The sequence below is a fragment of the Amyelois transitella genome, chromosome 18 (genome assembly GCF_032362555.1).
Source record: "Amyelois transitella isolate CPQ chromosome 18, ilAmyTran1.1, whole genome shotgun sequence".
Taxonomy (NCBI): Eukaryota; Metazoa; Arthropoda; class Insecta; order Lepidoptera; family Pyralidae; genus Amyelois; species Amyelois transitella.
Window position 1 is genome coordinate 9,075,875 of NC_083521.1, and position 21,666 is coordinate 9,097,540.

General features: G+C 36.5%; 2 protein-coding genes across 2 annotated transcripts in view; one reads left to right on the plus strand and one right to left on the minus strand.

Moving 5' to 3' along the window:
* LOC106137408 (neurexin 1) overlaps positions 1-21,666 on the plus strand; it is a 177,306-nt gene that overhangs the window by 22,547 nt on the left and 133,093 nt on the right. The window lies entirely within an intron of this gene.
* LOC132902799 (protein GVQW3-like) lies at positions 5,179-6,386 on the minus strand. Its single transcript, XM_060949201.1, has 2 exons — positions 5,659-6,386; positions 5,179-5,274 (listed from the first exon to the last, which is right to left on the minus strand). The coding sequence occupies exons 1-2, from the start codon at positions 6,302-6,304 to the stop codon at positions 5,231-5,233; spliced, it is 690 nt and encodes a 229-aa protein (XP_060805184.1). The 5' UTR covers positions 6,305-6,386; the 3' UTR covers positions 5,179-5,230.

Genomic DNA, 21,666 nt, shown 5'->3' on the forward strand with positions numbered 1-21,666 from the left:
TAATTATTTACTCGAAGGAATTTGCTTCAAACCGATTTGGTACAGATTGATTTTTTCTTCTTTTTGAGTCGTTAATCGATAGTTATTTCATTAATATACGCAAAATGCAATACGCATGGTATTGCCTTTTAATCAAGCTGTGGCTTGTGATAGAACTGTGGCGATATCTATGTGGCTTATAGATATCGCCATAGTTCTATCACAAGCCACAAAAATTTCAGTCACAAAAATAAAAAATAGAATCATGCGACGCTATCAGTCAAAAACAGTGACAAATCTAAATAGCGCAAGCAAAGATTTCACGGATTAGAGTAGACGCGGTTCCTTAGGCATAACACCTAGCCTAGCGGAAGATTTTCCCTTTTGTGGCGGTCGAGCCGAATCATTGCTCCCGCTACAGACTTCGAATATTCTATTATACGTTACGAATACATTTCATCCTATGCAGTGCCGGCCGCGCGTGCGCATTAAAGGTGGAATAATGTTGTCTGCTTTGGTGACACAAGATTATGTTATTACTTGAGATAATATTGACGTATAGGATGGACGACATTTGGATAGAATGGACAAATATTCTATCAAAAATATGTATATATTCATTTCCATTTTAATATAAGATACGAAAACGTAAATATCAAAAAGTCTCCGTTCCATGTTTCTTCCAAAACATTTCTCATATAAAAATCTTCGCCAAGAACACGTGTCTGTAAACAGGTATTTTTATTAGGCCAATAAACCCGAAGGCACCTGATTACAGCGGCCCGAACTCGCAAACTCAATTACAAACGCTCATTGTTCAACCTAAACTGTAATTAAACCAGCTTTTTGTGACTTCGATACATTGGCAGTGACGTTTCGTGTGAAAAAGGGTAGTTGATAAAAGATCTTTTTAACACTAGCTAAAAAGAACGCTCAATGTTGACTTTTTTGTATGTCCTGCAACATATATGATGAAACTTATGAATTCTTAAAGGATTGGACCGATTTTGATCAGTATAATTCGGTCTATCTAGCCTTAAATTTTGAGCTGAGATCATATAACTTATTTTTTTAATTCTATTTAGCCTCAGCTGCACAAAATTACGCTATTTTCCAAAACAATATCGAATAATCTATGGTAATATTATATAGCTGAAGATTTGGTTTGTTTGTTTGTTTGAACGCGCTAATCTCAGGAACTACTGGTTCGAATGGAAAAATTATTTTTGTGTTGAATAGACCATTTATCGAGGAAGGCTTTAAGCTATATAACATCACGCAGCAACTATAAGAAGCAAAGAAATAATGGAAAATGTAAAAGAAACGGGGGTATTTATTCATCCTTGAGGGCTTCAATGATGCCCAAAATAACTATTCCACGCGGACGAAGTTGCAAGCACAGCTAGCAATAATTTTCCAATAGAAAAATCGATTTTTCTTAATCCAATAAGGCTAAGAAAATTCTCTTTTCACATCACGTTATATTTATTTAATTGGTCTTCCTATCAGTTCTTTCCTATTTATATTGATATTCAGGAGGTCACCTCGCCCCGCCCGGACGTCACGTGAGCTGTGTCCAAATTATCCAATCATTATTAATACCTGTACATGCTTTTCATTTTTATTTTATTCCTTAAATTTATTTATTTAAGCAAAAAGGTAAAAACATATTGCCGAAAGAATTATATGTCAGTTAAGTTAACTTATACGTGAACTTTAATAAAAAAGAAATTCTATATTATACTCGTACTTAATTTACGAATGTAAATTAAAAATATTTTGCCGCATTTTTGTACATACATATAATCAAGCCTCTGTACTTTACGGGGCAGAAAGAGCCAACAGTCTCAATAATACTGAAAGGCCACGTTCAGCTGTAGGGCTATGAGAAGTAAGAAACAAACATTTTCACGGGAGTGAAGTCCCAGACAAAAGCTTGTTATATATATTTTAACACAAACATTCACAAATTATTTTTCAAGTAATTTATGTTTGTAACGTTGTAACGTAATGATTGAAAAATTGATAAAGTTTTTTTGAAAAAAAAAAGAAAACAGGAAATTGGAACGGAAAGTTTTATATATTAGCATAACAAGGTAAAATTTTGTTAAAAAGTCGCCCAAGATATAAAATGGTTTTATGAAGTTATGTAACATATTTTCCTAATGTTCTCATATACTTTATTTAATTACCCATAAAATTAGGGAAAATTTCTAACTCGCTAAAATATTATCAGGACTTCTCCCGAGAACCAAAAACTAGAATAGATTTCATCAGATTCTTGTAGGGGATGGGCTAGCAACCTGTCACTATTTGAATATTATTCAACAGAACGTGACTGTTGGCTCTGCCTACCCCGTTAGGGATATCTACATGATTATAATAAGTATGTATGTAGACCACAATATGATGATTTTATACGCCTACACTATTTACTTTATAATCTGTATGTCTGATGTTAATTAAATATATATATTTTTTAGTTGAAAATAAAACAAATTTAGTATGTAAATTGTGCTCATTACATGCTTTACTTTTTTCCTTAACTTAGAACTTAGAAAAAAACATTTCTAAGTAACATCGCACCTATTTTCAGTTCAAATAAAATGTGTAGGTGAGTTAGAGGTCACAGAAAATCATTTATAATGTACGCGCGGGCACTCCAACGCAATCAATATACAATTGGTCAAATTGTTACCAAAGTGTTACCAAACGAATAAATAGTAATTATGGGGTTGCGTGTTTGAATTAGTTGCAGGCGAAAGTTACAGGCGTTAGCGGGAATAAACTTAAAATAATAATAGGTTAATTAACTTGGGATTCTTCTTCGATGGGCTAGCAACCTGTCACTATTGGAATATTAATTCTATCATTAGGCCATACAGCTGAAATTCAATAAGACTATTAGTATGGATATAAATGTGATTATATGTATTAAAGTAAGTGGGGAACATACATATACGTCTTGTAGAACTTCGTAGAGCCACAAATCAACTTCGTAAAACTTTGTAGCACATCGTAGTGTCTCGTAGCACTTCGTAGTGTCTCGTAGCACTTCGTAGTGTCTTTGTAGGACTTCGTAGATCCTCGTAGCACTTTGTAGAACCTTGAAGGACTTCGTAGAACGTTTGCAGGTCTTCGTAGAGCCTCGTAGCACTTTGCAGAGGCTACATAGTGCACTACGTTTGCTACAGATTGCTACGTGATAAGAAATGATAGTGATGTTTTAAACATAGTTTTGTACCGCAAAATTTATTAATATTTCTACTGGAACCTCGTTGTAATTCTTATAGGTATTCTAAGAATTGCTCGACTATGAAAGGCGCAAATTGAACTTAAAAGCTTAGACTTCGTTGAACTTTTAACTACTTCGCACATTATCATGTCAGTGATTAACATTTACAATACTTGTTATGTTTAAAAAGTGTTTATACGAGTAATTACTGTATTTTATTGACATTGTTTGTGCTATTAAGATTTATATTCAAATATATACGTTTAGATTCAAATAGTGAAAGGTTGCTAGCCCATCGTTTAAAAGAAGAATCCCTAATTCATAAGCCCATCTCTTAATCACCTTTTACGACATTCATAGGAAAGAAACGGGGTGGTCCTATTCTTTTTTCAGTTGGAACCACACGGCACAAAAGATTATAATTTACAAAAAAAAACGGAAAAGTAATAACGCGCCCCATAAAACACCACATCATGACATGACATAACAAGAATGAACAGGCGAGTCATCCCATGCATACCAACGATGTTCCCGGGGGTCGAACCTGGGCCCTTACGCATCAAAACGCTCAGTTGCTGTTACTAAACCCAGTAACTTTGTTTTTTTTTTATACGCCCGTAGAACAAACATAGCCTTATAACGGAAATTAGTTATAATTAGATTTATGTAATGTGACGTCAATAATATGTGATACATTGTATCCAATTTTAAAAATAAATCTATACTATTCTATTCTAAAGAATTTTCATGATCAGTTCAGTATTGCGGATTATACGATTCCGAAGATAAGCTCATACAGGCACCAATAGAAAAAAAATAGGGCCACTTGATCTCTTTGCAATGGATGTCGTAAAAGGCGACAAAGGAATAGGCTTATATACTTGGGATTTCACTTTAGGCGATGGGCTAGCAACCTGTCACTATTTGAATCTCAATTCTATCATTAAGCCAAGCAGCTGAACATGGCCTTACAGTATTTTGTTGACTGTTGGCTTTGTCTACTCCGCAAGGGATATACACGTGATTATATGTATTAAATTTCTTTTATAATATTCTAATCTCAATTCTTATTATGGCATTCAGCTGAACTTGGCCTTCAAGTCTTTTCAAGGCTCATTGACTCTATCTATCCTAAAAAGGCACAAAGATTTGATAAATGTGTGTGTAATAACACAAAAATAAAACCACTACAATCGAAGTTAGCGCTAAAAACGTTAATAACCAGTCAACATTCAGAAAATAGCAAACAGACAAGAAATGCTATTAAAATTTTGTTAACGAATGAAAAAAAATCTTTATTTTTTATACAAATGAACAGTTTAAAAGATAGAGTTAGAAATATGGATGTAAGAGAAATGTGTTGAGTGAGAGAGGATGTGGTGACCAAAATTGAAAAGAGTATGTTGAGATTTGATAATAATGCCGTTTGGTTCCCGGCACCAATACAAAAAAGAATAGGACCACTCCGTATCTTTCCTATGGATGTCGTAAAAGGCGACTAAGGGATAAGCTTATAAAATTGCCATCCTTTTTTTAGGCGATGGGCTTGCAGCCTGTCACTATTTGGATCTTAATTCCATCATTAAGCCGAGCAGCTGAACGTGGCCATTCAGTCTTTTCGGGTCTATTGCCTCTGTCTACCCCGTAAGGGATATAGACGTGACTATATGTATGTATGTTGAGATATGGACATGTCATATGGAGAATACATGAGGACAGACTAACGAAAGGACTTTATAAGGCAGAGTTGACTGTAAAAGTGGGACAGGGCCGGCCTCGTGGAACTTTCAAGGACCAAATGTCGAATGTCTTGAAAAAGGGAGATGTTAGGAGTACCCGTAATCGTCGAATATGCATGAAAAGAGTAATGAGTGTGGAGGAAGCGGGAGAGGTGTGTAAGGATCGTAACAAGTGGAAATCCATAGTCTCTGCCTACCCCAATGGGAAACAAGTGTGATGGTGTACTACTCTGTCAAGAAAGTAGCAGGAAAAGATCAATAATACACAAACTGTTTGTTATTCATCCAAATTTATTTTATCACCTTCAAAATATGCTCCTTTAGAAACGATACACTTACGCCAACGAATAATCCAATCATCAAAACATTTTTTAAACGCTGTTTCCGGAATTGAGGTCAGTTCTCGCCGCGAATTCTCTTTTATGTCTTCTACCGATTGAAAACGGGTGCCACGAAGTGGTAATTTGAGTTTAGGAAAAAGAAAAAAGTCGGCTGGAGCCATATCTGGTGAATATGGTGGTTGCTCGATGGTATTTGTTGAGTGTTTGGTTAAAAATTCGTTCACAATGATGGCCTTGTGCGAAGGTGCATTATCATGGTGCAAAATCCAAGAATTTTCTTTCCACAAATCTGGCCTTTTTCGTCGGATTTGCTCTCTTAAACGCCGCATAACACTCAAATAATATTCCTTATTTACCGTTTGACCTTCCGGCAAGAATTCCGAGTGCACAACACCGCGATAGTCAAAGAAAACAGTCAACATGACTTTGACTTTTGAACGACTTTGGCGTGGTTTTTTCGGTTTCGGTTCAGTTGGAAGGCGCCACTCCGAAGCTTGTTGACTAGTTTGCATGTCAAACTCGTAAACCCACGTCTCGTCACCAGTAACAATGCGTTTCATGAATGTTGGGTCGGAATTGACACGTTCTAGCATGTCCTCAGCGACTCTCATGCGATTGAGTTTTTGAAAAAAATTCAGGTCTTTTGGGACTAGCCGAGCGGCAACATGTTTCATACCCAAATTATTAGTTAAAATGGTACGGATCGACTCGTGAGATACAGAAAGTTCGGTGGCTATCTCTCTCAAAGTTGAATGAGGATTTTCAGTCACTATTTCCTTCACTTTTGCGATGTTAACTTCAGTTGCAGACGTTGATGGCCTACCAGAGCGAGGCAAATCTTCCATCACATCTCGACCGCTTTTGAACGCTTTGTACCACTCATAAGCACGAGTTTTTGATAAAGTCGATTCACCGTAAGCCTTCTGTAACATTTTCAGTGACTCCGAACACGATATTCCATTGGCAATGCAAAATTTAAGACAAACTCTTTGTTCGATGTTTTTATCCATTATGAAATTAGCAATACACACTAGATATGATATAACTAAAAATAGCACTGTATTTAATGTAAACAACAGATGCAACTCAAACTCCGCGCCAAAATGGAAAATAGTTGTGCCAATCTAACAACAACAAAAAAAAACAAAAATTTGAATTTGGAACCATAAATAAATAATCCATTCCCGATACTTTTCTGACTGAATGTATATATAAAGAATTTATCAATTCGAACCAGCAGTTCCTGAGATAAGCGCGTTCAAACAAACAAACAAACAAACTCTTCAGCTTTATAATATTAGTATAGATTTTGTGTAGGTAAAAATATATATTTAGTTTGACCCCACATAAAGTTCTCTGTCAGACCCAATGGTTGACTGGTAGATAATATTTTTAGCATTAAGTCCGCCAATTGTGCTATAAATATTTTGTATAATAAAGTTTAAATAGATAAATAAAATACAATTTTTCTATTATAAGCTTGAGAATATCAAGAGTACTAAGACGTGGACGAGGAGTGAGTAGGACGGATAAACCTATTACTCGCTAGAGAAAGAGATGGAAATAGGCAGTCGTTATCTGTCGGAACCCTTTTGTAAAAGAATCGGAGGATAAACCGGATAGTTCCTGTGACCTCGTTTGCTCATAAAGCTGCGTTTATACTGAAGCTGGAATAAAACAATATAGTTAAAATACTATTTATCAAATCACATAACGAAACTTAATAAAAATTACATACATATCGCAAGTTTTATCCCTAACGAGGCAGACAGAGCTAACAGTCTCGAATATTTCTAAAATATAAATATATACTGACAAAACACACATTGTTAAGTACAAACATACATATACATACATACATACATACATATGATCACGTCTATATCCCTTGCGGGGTAGACAGAGCCAACAGTCTTGAAAAGACTGAATGGCCACGTTCAGCTATTTGGCTTAATGATAGAACCGAGATTCAAATAGTGACAGGTTGCTAGCCCATCGCCTAAAAGAGGAATCCTAAGTTTATAAGCCTATCCCTTAGTCGCCTTTTACGACATCCATGGGAAAGAGATGGAGTGGTCCTATTCTTTTTTGTAATAGTGCCGGGAACCACACGGCACATACATATAATCACGTCTATATCCCTTGCGGGGTAGACAGAGCTTTGAAAATACAGATACAGGCCATGTTCAACTTGTAAAGTAGGCGCAATATAAGTAACTTATGTCATTACTACACACGGTTTTAACATTTTATAAAAAATATATTCATAGGTGGTGAAAGGTAAGGTTGCATGATGAGATTGATAAATGTGTATGAAGCGGAAGAAGTATGCAGGGATCGTAGGTATTGGAAAACCTACCCCATCGGGCAAGAGGCGTGATTTTATGTAAATTATTTCATGACAAGAATTTAAAAAAAAACCATTTTACTCATATTCAGATCGGAGATGAATTTATCCTACTAATATTATACATGCGAAAGTTTGTGAGTATGTCAGAATGTCAGTATGGATGTTTGTTACTCTTTCACGCAATTAAACTACTGAACCGATTACGATGAAATTTGGTATGTAGGTAGCTGAAGACCCAGAATAACATATAGGCGTTGTATCCCGGAGTTCCCGCGGGGTTGATAGGGTTTCCATGCGGACTAAGTCGCGGGCGGCCTCTAGTTACTAAATAAATAAATATATACGGGACATTTACGTCTAACGTATCTGGGTTTGAACCCGGTTAGAGGTCACTTTACCACTGTGAACGAAACGATCCAACTCTGGGGCTTCGATATCAGCACAGACAACTATTTAAGATAAAGTTCAGCATCTATGTTTAGAACTACAGCCTATGTTCCAGTTCTACTGTCTTCCCAAAACTTTATCGTTGTGTGATAGCCGCTCAGACCGCTGGATAGTGAAGAGTATTTATGTTGTTTTGTAGTATTCGGCAGTGGCTTGGTTTCTAATTTTGCACCATTCATTCATACAATCACATTTTTATCCCTTGCGAGGTAGACAGAGCCAGTTTACAAAGTTTGACATACCACGTTCAGCTGTTAAGGTTAATGATAGAGTTGGGATTCAATTAGTGACAGGTCGCTAGGCCATCGCCTAAAAGAAGACTCCCAAGTTAATAAGCCTATCCCTTAGTCGCCTTTTACGATATTCATGGGAAAGAGATGGAGTTGTCCAATTGATATCGGTGCCGGGAACCACACGGCAATGATTTTCATAGACGTAGAAATAAAGGCGAATATATTGTGTGGCTTACAATAAGTGAAGCATCGTCATGGCGTCGTTATACGCATGTGTTAGTGACAGAAAACTTGCATTCTTGAGATAATCTATGACGCATTTATAAAGTAATGGCCTGACAACTAACCAACAGTGTGACAGTCGGCCGCCATTACGTTATTGATGTGCTTCTGTGCTTCATTTTGCTTGTCTGCTTTTTTTTTCAACATTTATCTATAAAGGTTTCTAAGGTAACTAGGAAGGTTTCTATTGCCGTGTGGTTCCCGGCACCAATACAAAAAAGAATAGTACCACACCATCTCTTTCCCATGGACGTCATAAAAGGCGACTTAGGGATAGGCTTACAAACTTGGGATTCTTTTTTAGGCATTGGGTTAGCAACCTGTCACTATTTGAATTTCAATTCTATCATTAAGCCAAATAGCTGAACGTGGCCATTCAGCCTTTTCAAGACTGTTGGATCTGTCTACCCCGCAAGGGATATAGACGTGACCATATGTATGTATGTAGGTTTCTAAGGTTCGGTCGAACTATAATTCTGAGATTTGACACCTGTCACAGATCCTATCTATACTAAATATCTACACATACCTATGTTCAGTTTCTTTATTGTGTTCTTTATGTCTATGTTTTCGGCAAAGCGTGATCGGAAATTATGTGTTAGTAGTCAAATCTTTTCTCCTTAACACAAAAATTACACGAAGTTTATGGGCTCAATTTGGTTAAAACCGTTACCAAAATGAGCTATAAAATATTTCTCTGAAACATTTGTGTGTCGTTTCCACACGAGCGAGCATTAGCAAAATAGAAAATATTATCTCCTTACAAAGTAAATACATCAAGCAGATATGTGTCGTAAAACGATTCTGTAACAATATTTTTGGACATATAACGTTGTGTGTAAATATTGGAAGAATACCGTTCTGTATTTTTAAACGGGTTTAAGGTATTACACGTATAATTCAATGCAAAATCTTTATTGCATATCACATGATACATCAATTGAATTATAGTTACTGCTTATAAGTAGTTACAATATGAATCCTGAATAGAAGAGGAATAAAATATACTTAGTACATACATACGAACACACATAAAATCACTTCCCGGAGGGGTAGGCAGTGACTACATCTTACTACTAAAAATATAAGTAGGTACCAAAATATAAAAAACATTGTCATTCTAAAATTTGTTGTCGCACGGCATATTGTGGATTCGTTTGGTAAACAAACCCATGTTCCGTATGTTGCAGTCATAGAGTCAACACTGATTTTAATGTCAAAACTTAAGCGACGGGCTTGCAACCTGTTAGTCTTTGAATTGAATTTTTTATATTTATATCTTACTAGCTGTGCCCTTGACTTCGTACGCGTATAGTTATGTTGGGCATCATTGAAGCTCTCAAGGAGGAATCATTTTCCCCGTTTTTTTTTCACATTTTTTATTATTTCTTCGCTTCTAATAGTTGTAGCGTGATGTTATATAGCCTAAAGCCTTCCTCGATAAATGGTCTTGGTGTTGAAAAGACTGAATGGCCACGTTCAGCTATTTGGCTTAATGATAGAATTGAAATTCAAATAGTGATAGGTCGCTAGCCCATCGGCTAAAAAAGAATCCCAAGTTTGTTTACCTATCCCTTAGTCGCCTTTTACGACATCCATGGGAAAGAGATGGCGTGGTCCCATTCTTTTTTGTATTGGTGCTGGGAATCACAAGGTAATGTGTGAAAGGAGCGTAAAATCTGTTTCACATATAAGCCGGCGCTTATTCATAATCTGGAACCAAAGCTCGTTTACGTACGACGGGATTGGCCCAGATTGCAAAAGTTGGGACAAACATTTGCCAAGTACAGTGTCATTTACGGTACAATGTTGGTCGTAATTTTGTACGAAATATTTAACCATTAACTGTACTTATATTTTTTGCTTTAAATGTACAAAATTTACACTCCATCACTTTTATTATATGTATGTAGGTATACGCATAATGTACGTAGTATGAGCGATCCGTATTACATATACAAAACAAGTAGTTAAAGAGTTCAAGGGAATAGTCAAGAATCACGGCAAAAGCCACTACTAAGCAATGACAGATACTATACAAAAATGCTTATATTATGTACACAGCAGAAGTTCGCCAAACATTCTCATCCCCTTTATCTCCCGAACAAAAGAGTGCAAAATATGCTACATCACGGCCGTTGAAAATTCGGTCCATATTGTTAGGAGATGATTTGTGAGAGGCTGTCTCTGTGATTTGTTGGAACTTGTTTTTGTGATAATGAGAAGGCCTGTGCTAACGAGCTTCTCAGATGATTGCTGCTGTTTTATGTTCTCCTAGTACTGTTGATCATCTCTTTCCTTATTTCAATGTAATAAGGCGGCGATCGTTTTTTGAATGGTCGTCTGCTTGGCCGCCATTTTGGATTTTATTTTCCGCTGGTATATATTGAGTGACTATGTTTCAGTACGTATTTCAATCTTTAAAACTTAAAAATTAACGAATACGATACTCACTTGAATTTAAACAAGACTTTGTTCTCGATAAAAATTCCGTAATTCCGTAATTTTAAAGTAAACAGTAGGTACTTTTTGAGTTTATTCTCTGATATAAATGAAAAAAAAAAGAAATAAAAAAACTACTTTGAAAAAAAATCCATTAATTTTCAAACCAGTAGATACTTTATGATATAAAAACATCAATATTTCACGGTTATTTACCAAAAAATCTTTTCGAAATGATTTTAAACCGAACATATTTAACCCAGACGTCGCCGTCAAAACGTCATAAATCTTGCTGCACTTAACGGTTTAATTAAAAAAATATATTTCACGAAACGTATTTCAGGTTTGAAAGCGGTTTAGACAGACCGAGGGTGTTTCACGCTTCGCCGGTGTCCGTGCTTCAGAGTAGCTGAGAATAGAGACCAAGCAAGTTGGTGAACGCTTTGGCATTCGTACACTTAAATATTATATTGTGTTTCACGATAAATGCGTGCAAAATTCATGATATACACAAGTAGGCAGATACTGTGTGGAGTTATTCTTGCTACGAATTTTATAGATATCTCTATGCGTGTAAGTTCATCATTATTAATAACGATTTATTACAAGCAATAATCTAATTCAAATATTTTTTTTTATTCATCACTAGAGGCCGCCCGCGACTTCGTCCGCATGGAAACCCTATCAATCCCGCGGGAACTCTGGGATAAAAAGTAGCCTATGTGTTATTCTGGGTCTTCAGCTACCTACATACCAAATTTCATGGTAATCGGTTCAGTAGTTTTTGCGTGAAAGAGTAACAAACATCCATACATCCATACAAACTTTCGCCTTTATAAGTGTAGTAGGATTATTTTTGGTTTTGCAACATAGGTTAACGTCAAATAAATGACTTAAATCTAAGTTTACTGCTGCTTCCATTCTCTTTATTGACGTCAACTTCACAACCGAACCGAACACAACAAATGTGGACGAGATAATACATTGTTATGATTAATCGATTTTAATCAAAATATAATTAGAAACGTCAAATTTAAATAAATTCATGTACAATTTAACAAATTCCACTTAGAATTAAAAAGCTAGTTTTAGCAAAGTATTTTGATGATTTGTCTCCGCGTATAGCTGCTCTATCTACCGCACATGCCGGAAATTCCCATTTGGACCAGCGCCGTAGTTCTACTTGATATTCCGTTTGTGCGGTAACATTCGACCGGCTGAATTTCTTGACCATTGTGGCTAGAGCTTTATGAGGTGTTCCATTTCTCGTATTTAGCTGATTCTCTAGAGGCGCATACGTTATTATATGTATATCATGTCAGAGTGTCGGTGGACGAGTAGTTAAGGTTTAAAAACTGATGCATAAGTTCAAATCATGCAGGTAATGTAACAAAAGCAATTTTTAAGTACAAAAGCTACTTAATGTGGGGTTCGTTGTTTATTATTTAATGATTGAAATTTTATTTGATTGTATTACTGTACGTCTTTTGAAGACAGGTCACAGTGACACGAACTGACTGTATCATCTTTTCTACCTGTGTTTCCGCAAACAAGACATTTGTATTTGTATTATATTCGTCTTTTGGCATGATTAACAATTGATGAAAATTACACGTTAAGAGAAAATCGTCACGTCGAAATTTGATCATCTAAATTGCGTGCTATTAGGTTTCTTTTGCAAGGTTGTAAAGGTTAGCAGGTTGCTGAGTCGCTATTTTTATAAAAACCTGATCCCATACGCCAGGATCGTGGTCACAGGGCGGTTTTGATAACTGTCAAGACATTTTTAAAAGCCGCTTGTTTACTATACTCTCAGAAGATCGTTAAATTCTTAAGCTATGTAGTACTTACATACATACATACATACATAAAATCACGCCTCTTTCCCGGAGGGGTAGGCAGAGACTACCTCTTTCCACTTGCCACGATCTCTGCATACTTCTTTCGCTTCGTCCACATTCATAACTCTCTTCATACAAGCTCGGCGGTTTCGGGTACTTTTGACCTGACCCTTTACCAGGACGTCCTGTATGTAGTACTTGGTTGGCAATTAAATGAATGAATGACTAAAGCGAGTCGTCCATAGCAGTGACAAGAGGAACACAACAAGTTTGTCAGAATCCGCAACTCCGCATGTCCGCACGCCGCAGAACTGCGGAGTTAGCTGGGCGCGGACAAAAGTGCGGTCTTCGCGGATGACGGCGCTTTGGGCTCGAAATCGCTTAGCATTTCTGTAATGGCTCGCTTTTGAGCTGCGATATCTCGTGACAATTTCGAGATTTTGTAATGTAATTTGGCGTGTGATTTGGTTCATTATAGATTGATGAAACAATATTTATTTATTTCTTTATTATTTATTGTAACAATTACCTTAATTTGTAAAGTACAATAACCTTTTACTTATATTATTAAAAAGTATACATGTGAATCTTCACGGACCTATTGACGGATTTTGGAGGCGTTTATGGGGTCTGAAGTTAGATGGCTGCACGTATTATGTTCCCTGATGTGCCATTGAGATACACCAGCGGGCAGTCCTCCACAGCTGCCAAACTATTGTCAGGGAGGTATTTACGTGGATGGGTTGCTAGTGGGCCCGACTGGCTGGGCTATGGAGTGAGATACCGACGTGTGTTTCGAAAAATTCTCACATAGTTTAGAAAAGGCGGATGGTGACTTGCTGTTTATAGGCTATACAGCCTGTGGGCATCGCAAAATAAGCCACCACGCGGCGGCTAGGGTGCCATTATTATTAATTGTAGTGGTTGCAGTGTGGTTCCCGGTTGCGATTTTGGATAGGACCACTCCATCTCTCTCTCTCTCGTCGTAAAAGGCGACTATGATATGGACAAATAAACTTAGATTTCTCTTTAGAATAGGCTAGCAAAAATAGGCAAACAAAACTTATAAACTTGGGATTCTTCTTTTCGGCGATAGGCTAGCAACTTGTCACTATTAGAATCTCAATTCCATCTTTAAGCTATACATCTGATCCTTTCAGTCTTTGTGAGAATGTTGGCTCTGTCTATCCCGTAAGGGATAAAGACGTGATTACATGTATATGTTTGTATATATGTATGTATGTACCTATGAATGTATGTATCTATGTATGTATGTGAATGCAGCCAAAGATTCCTTAAGATATTACGGAAATAAGATATTTGGTTCAGCCGGCATGTATTTAGCATAAATCCGTTCACACCGCATGCAAGCTATGGCCCACGGATGAGTAACGGACGGGACGTGATCGATCGTGTCAGGCAAATAAGGTTGTTGTAATGGAAATCTTTGTTTGATACATACATACATACAATCACGCCTCTTTCCCGGAGGGGTAGGCAGAGACTACCTCTTTCCACTTTCTTTCTTTCTTCGTTTGATAGACTTATAAACTTGGGATTCTTCTTTTAGGCGATGGGCTAGCAACCTGTCACTATTTGAATCTCAATCCCATCATAAAGCCAAACAGCTGAACGTGGCCTATCAGTATTTTCAAGACTGTTGGCTCTGTCTACCCCGCAAGGGATATAGACGTGATCATATGTATCTATGTATTTATCTTTGTTTTTTGCTCTGAGACGGCTGCTTCTCTGTCCAAAATAAAAGTCAATCAAAGGTAATTCTTCTGAACGTACGATTTTTCGCTCAGGGAAGATGGGAATCTCAATTTTGCCGTTTAATCTTCATTTCATTTATTTTTTTTGTTTTAGCTATACTTGTGAATTGGAGATCGATATAATGTTAAAAAAATGAAGCTTAACAATACAATACGTCAACCACGGGAAGATATTTTGAAACGCCGAGAACCGCACGAACAATCAATGTACCACCGATAAAAAGAATTCAATAAATTATTTTATTGTTACATACATACATATAATCACGTCTATATCCCTTGCGGGGTAGACAGAGCCGACAGTCTTAAAAAGACTAATAGGCCACGTTCGGCTGCTTGGTTTAATGATAGAATTGAGACAGCAATAAAATAGAAACTTGCGCAATCTGCTTACAAAGTCACAGTTGGAGCCATTTTCGGGCGAAGGGCGGAGAATTTCTCTGTGATTTAGTAAAATAAATAACATTCCGGTAATAAGCCGAGCCGGGCGGAATGCGGGTAGCCTTATTTGTTCCCTTAAATAGGATCGTATTTGAATTAACTGTTCGGTATAACACCATATCTATACTAATATTATAAAGCTGAAGAGTTTGTTTGTTTGTTTGAACGCGCTAATCGCTGGAACTACTGATTCGAATTGAAAAATTATTTTTGTGTTAAATAGACCATTAATCGAGGAAGGCTTTAGAGTATAACATCACGCTGCAATTATTAGGAGCAAAGAAATAATGAAATATGTGAAAAAAAAACAGGGAAAATTATTCATCCTTGAGGGCTTCAATGGTGTCCAAAATAACTATTCCACGCGGATGAAGTCGCGGGCACAGCTAGTTATTTATATACATATCAACTGGTAACCGCATTTCGTATGTTTGAATATGTTTGTCTTGTAAACAACAATCAAATATGCAAACTTACTCGGCTTCTTACGGCTGAATAATAATTGAACTAATTTCGGGATAAATGGAAATAAATACATACATATTATCACGTCTATACACCTTGCGGGGTAGACAGAGTGGATGGTTTCGAAAAGACCGAAATGCCGTACAGGTTTTCTAGAAATTTCAGATTACATTTTCATTACACACTATGACAAATAAGACTTTTCAATAATTGTTCAAGTTTTTTTTGTCACAAACAAAATATAATCTTTTTTCTGTGTAATTAGAACGAATATAATTATTTTCTTTTGCCAAATAAATTTATAACCTATAAATTTGTGTTAATATCTATATATATAAAACTCTTCCGTTACTGAGTGACTGACTGACAGACAACGCACAGTCGAAACTACTGGTCGTAGACAGCTGAAATTTGGAATGTAGGTTCCTTGGGATATGAAGGAGAGCACTAAGAAAGGATTTTTGGAAATTCAACCCCCAAGGGGGGGAAAAGGGGTAAAAACGTTTCTATGAAAAATCTTATTCCTTGGGTTTATAAACTTGAAACTTGGCATGAACACGTACATAGGCAAGTAAATATGTTTGACATTATAAGTTTTTTCAAACTACCCTCCAATCGTGATTTAGGGGGTGCGGTTAGGTGACTGATTTATTAACGCACAGCCGAAGCCGCTCGGTATAGGAGTCTGAGATTTTGAACAGAGGTTCCTTTAGTAACATAAGTGAGCACTAAGAAGGGATTTTTGAAATGTCAACCCCCAAGGGGGGGAAACTCGACCCCCAAAATAATCAAATGGGGGGTCAAAGTTTGTATGAAAATCATCGTTCCGCTTTCACGCCTGAACCGCTGAACCGATTTTGATGAAATTTGGTATGTATATAGTTTAAAACCCGCGTTCAAACAAAGGCTACTTTTTTTTCAAAATTCGACCCCCAATATAGTCAAATGGGGGGTGAAAGTTTGTATGAAAATCATCGTTCCGCTTTCACGCCTGAACCGCTGAACCAATTTTGATGAAATTTGAAATGCATATAGATTAAGATACGAGTTCAAACATAGGCTACTTTTTTTCAAAAAACAACCCCCAAAACAGTTAAAGGGGGGGTGAATCATCGATCCGCTTTTACGGCCTAACCGTGTACAATCGGCTGATTGTAAAAAACACAAAGACGTTTCAAATATCGCCATGGTTTGGGGCTATTCAATAATTTGTTGTGATTTTCTTTGCATTAAAATTATATTGTATTATATATAAAAAGGAAACAATTATTGTATTTGATGATGCATTTTTTTATTGATATTTCAGACTTATGTCAATGGTATGATGGTTGTCAAATATTTCTTTTTTTTTGTTTTTAAATTAGGCCAAAAACAAAAATAAGGTTTCATAAGATTGAACATTCCGCCCACCATGGACAGAATGTCCATAACATTATGTATGTGCATATTAACACCATTATCTAATAACAAAAAATCAACAACAGAAACCGCCCACCATGAAGATAAAAATGATAAATAAAGTGGACTGTATACATAACTTAAATAAAAAGAAATTGATTTCATGGTGAGTAAAATTTAAATAATTAAATTCATATAATCTCCTTAAACTTGAATTCATGACACAAAAATTGCTTGACACTGACTCGTCATAAATTTCAAAATTAAATCAGTATTTGAATAAACAAATAAAACAAAATGCTAACATTTACTTTAAAACAGGCAAAACACAGAGCTTATTAACAGGCCTTTTTATAATTGAGCCTTTACATTTTATATTTACCACACGTGTAATTCCATCCAATCCCGGAAACTTTTGTAAAATTAAACCTAATAACCATTTTCCGGGCGGCAAACCATCTTCTTTAACGAGAACAATATCTCCTACATTTGGTTCAGCTTTTTGATATGACCATCGATACCGGTTGTGAAATTGCGTCAGGTATTCCTGCGACCATCTTTTCCAAAATCCTTGTACCATCCTCTGTGTTAACTGCCATCTCTTTAAACTACTGACATTAGAGTTTTCATAATTCACATCAGGCACAAGCACTAACGGTTCTCCTATCAAAAAGTGACCAGGTGTTAAAGGAGTCGGATCATGTGGATTAGTGCTCAATTGTGAAATTGGCCTTGAATTGAGACACGCTTCAATTTGAGTGAGAACCGTGCTCAGTTCTTCATACGTTAGTGTAGCATCACCAATCACTCTTTTCAAGTGATGCTTGGTTGATTTTATGCCTGCCTCCCACAAACCACCGAAATTAGGCGCATGAGGAGGTATAAAGTGCCAACTCGTATTTTCTACGGCCAGAGATTCAGCTATTTCTTTTACAAAATAGGATTTTTCATTATGAAATAAAGTTTTTAATTCTTTTGCAGCTCCTACGAAATTAGTCCCATTGTCACTATGCAAATGTGCACAATGACCACGTCTTGCTACAAAGCGTCGAAAAGCAGCTAAGAATGCACTAGTTGTCATGTCACTTACTGCTTCCAAATGTACAGCTCGTGTTGACATGCATACAAACAGACATATATAGCCTTTATAAGACTTAGTGCCTCTTCCTTTTGACACCCGCATGTTTATAGGACCAGCATAATCTACTCCAGTGTGATAGAATGGCCTAGAAAATTCTACTCTTGCATTAGGTAGCTGTCCCATTAGCTGATCTCTGGTGTTTACTGCATACCGTACACAAGTGACACATTTTCTGATATATAACTTCACATTCGTTTTAGCATTCAGAATCCAATATCGTGACCTTAGATAATTAAGTGTGAGCTGAGGTCCGCCGTGCATTGTTTTTTCATGAGCATCTGCAATAATTAATGAAGAAAAATGTGATTTATCAGGTAAGATAATAGGATGCTTTGCAGACATATCTATGTTTGCTCTCTCTAAACGTCCTCCAACTCTAAGTATTCCAGCATCATCGAGGAACGGGTTCAACGAGGTAAGTTTACTCTTTCTATTTACATATCCTTTTTTATTTACATCACTTAATTCTTCATTAAAACTTTCTTTTTGTACTATTTTAATGCATGTATTTAAAGCCTCTCTTAGCTCTTCACTGGTAAGCCAATTTTCTTTAACGGTTTTAACCTTTCTAAATCTTTTGCAATAACTAACAACTCTTATTAGCTTACGCAGTGATGAAAATTTGATTATTATTTTGCTCATTTATCTGTTGATTACATACTCCAACATGACAAACCTTTTTTTCTAAATCTGTTTCATATATTCGATTTGTTTCTTTTTTAATTTGCCTTTCTTTCAGCCAGTTTGGACCAGTAAACCAGATGGATGCATTCTTCAACTCTGAAGGTTTAATACCTCGTGACGCGACATCTGCTGGATTATCCTCAGACCTAACGTGAGTCCATTGATTTCTGTCCATATTAGTTAAGATATGTGATACGCGATTTGCTATAAATGTTTTCCATTTTCCAGGATGACAACTCAACCACGCCAAAACTACTGTAGAGTCCGTGTATGCATAAATATTTTCTTTGCTTATGTCCAAAACTCCTGACACTTCTTGCAATAGTTTAGAAAGTAGTACTGCTCCACACAGTTCTAGTCGCGGAATGCTTACCTGTTTTATAGGTGCCACTTTTGTTTTGGATGTTATCAAATGAACCGCACTATTCCCATCTTTGTCTATTACACGAATGTAAACAACTGCAGCATAAGCATCATTGGAGGCATCACAAAACCCGTGAAGTTCCTGACTACAACTGTTACGATAAGTATTTATCCATCTAGGTATTGTGATATCACGAAGCAGTAGAAGATCATTGCGGTAAGTGGACCAATCCTTTAATAGCTTTTCAGGTAGCATATCATCCCAGCCGATCCCTGATATCCACAGCTTTTGTATGAATATTTTAGCAACTATAATAGCTGGTGCCAGCCATCCCAATGGATCGTATAACTTCGCGATTTCTGATATAACTTTTCGTTTTGTTACAGGTTCATCTGCGGGAAGAAGTTTCACAGAATATTCAAAATTATCCGTACTCTGGTTCCAAGTTAATCCTAATATTTTTAGAACATTATCTATTTTCAAACTTACTTTCTCTTCCGCTTGTTTTTCATTTATTGCTTTTAATAAATCTTCACTATTGCTTGTCCATTTCTGGAGCTCAAATCCTCCTCTTTTTAATAATTCCTTTGATTCCAGATATAACTTCTTGCCGTCTTCAACTTTTTCACAGCCCGACAAGAAATCATCCATATAGAAGTCCGTCAAGATTTTCTGTGATGCAACAGGAAAATCAGCTGCCTCATCTTTTGCATTTTGTTGCAGGGCCTTAACAGCTAAATATGGAGCTGATGCAGTACCAAACGTTACTCTTAAATTACGTAAATGCTTCAACTTGTCATTTGGATTGTCACGCCATACTATGCACTGAAAGTAGGTATCTTCATCAGTCACCTTAATTTGCCTGTACATTTTGACAATGTCAGCACACAGACAAATTGGATGAACACGCCAACGCATAATAATATGACGCAAGTCAAGTTGCAATTTGGGACCTAGCATTAACTCACTGTTAAGGGAGACTCCATTTTTTCCAGGACAAGAAGCATCAAATACAACCCTAACTTTAGTTGTTGTTCTGTCCTCTTTCACTACAGCATGATGAGGTAAGTATACAAATGTTGATTTAATTTCATTTTCAGGAATTACCTCCATATGACCTAATTCTACATATTCATTTATTACATTTGCATACTGTATTTTTAATTCAGGATTTCTAATTAATCTTTTTTCCAGATATTCAAATCGTTTTGTAGCAATCGCCAATGTATCTCCATATTGACATTGCGGATCTTCATTACGGAAGGGAAGTTTGACAATGTATCTACCTTCGGAATCCCTTGTTGTAGTACTCGCAAATATCTTTTCACACTTCTCTTCTTCCTCTGTCCATCTTTTTTCTTGACATAACTTGGGCTCTTCTTCCAGCTCCCAAAATTTCTGCAGCAGATTATTATCTTCTACGGCATGCATGCACTGGACAAAGGTATGAAAGTTTTTATTACATTCTTCTACATCAACAGATACCCTACCAGATAATATCCACCCCAACTTTGTATTTTGGGCAATTGGCATTTCTGGACCACTCCTAATAAATCCTTCTTCTATTATTTGACAATACACATCCGCACCTAGAAGTATGTCTACTTTATTAGGAGAGTTGAATGTTGGATCTGCTAACCTGATTTTGGGCAGGTTTGACCACCTCTGCACTGCAATTTCCTTGTCAGGCAGCAATGTGGTGATAGTTTTAATAACGTGAGCTCTAACTTGAATAACGAAGTCTGGGTTGATGAGGGATTGAATTTTAAAATATACGATATATTTTGACATCATCAATGGATCCTTATCACCACCCAACCCCGACACATAACTCTTGCATTGTTTCTTCGGCAGCCCAAGAAGCTGAGCTGCGGACTCCGTCAAAAACGAAGCTTGTGATCCTTGGTCAATAAGAGACCGGAGAGTTATGCGTGTGCCTGATTGCGATATAGCATCTACCAAAGCCGTTGCAAGCAAAACATGGCTTTGTGTATTAATGTGGCATGAAGTAATATTCTTACACGATTCGTCTTGTTTAACAATAACTTCAGATGAATTATTTTCAGTTGGTACCGAACTAGAAACATTACTCGCTTGCGATAAAACAGTATTCAAATGAAGAAGCGAGTGATGTTTCTTATGACAGATTCTGCACTTGGATGGTACACGACACGAATACACCGCATGGTTTGAATTAAAACAATTGAAACATAGTTTCCGAGATTGTACGAAATTACGACGTGCGTCTGGCTCCTCCTTAGAGAATTTCTTACAGTTAAACAACTTATGGTTTTCGGAGCAAAACGGACATTTATTCGATTCTGTAACATGTAATACCTTAGTTTTCGGAACATTTTTTGAAACCTTATTATCAAGAAATTCAAGTGACCTAAACCTTTGCTGTAGAAATTCTGTGAATTGATTATAACTTGGTAAATTATCCTGTAATTCACTTAACTTCGATTCCCACAATTTACGAGACTCAGTATCTAACTTCAAACACAATATG

Excerpts from the sequence above, each read along its gene's own strand:
- LOC132902799 (XM_060949201.1), bottom strand. The coding sequence starts at position 6,304 with ATGGATAAAAACATCGAACAAAGAGTTTGTCTTAAATTTTGCATTGCC. Across the intron at positions 5,275-5,658 it reads CTCGGAATTCTTGCCGGAAG|AAGGAGCATATTTTGAAGGT; the intron begins GTCAAACGGTAA and ends GTATCGTTTCTA.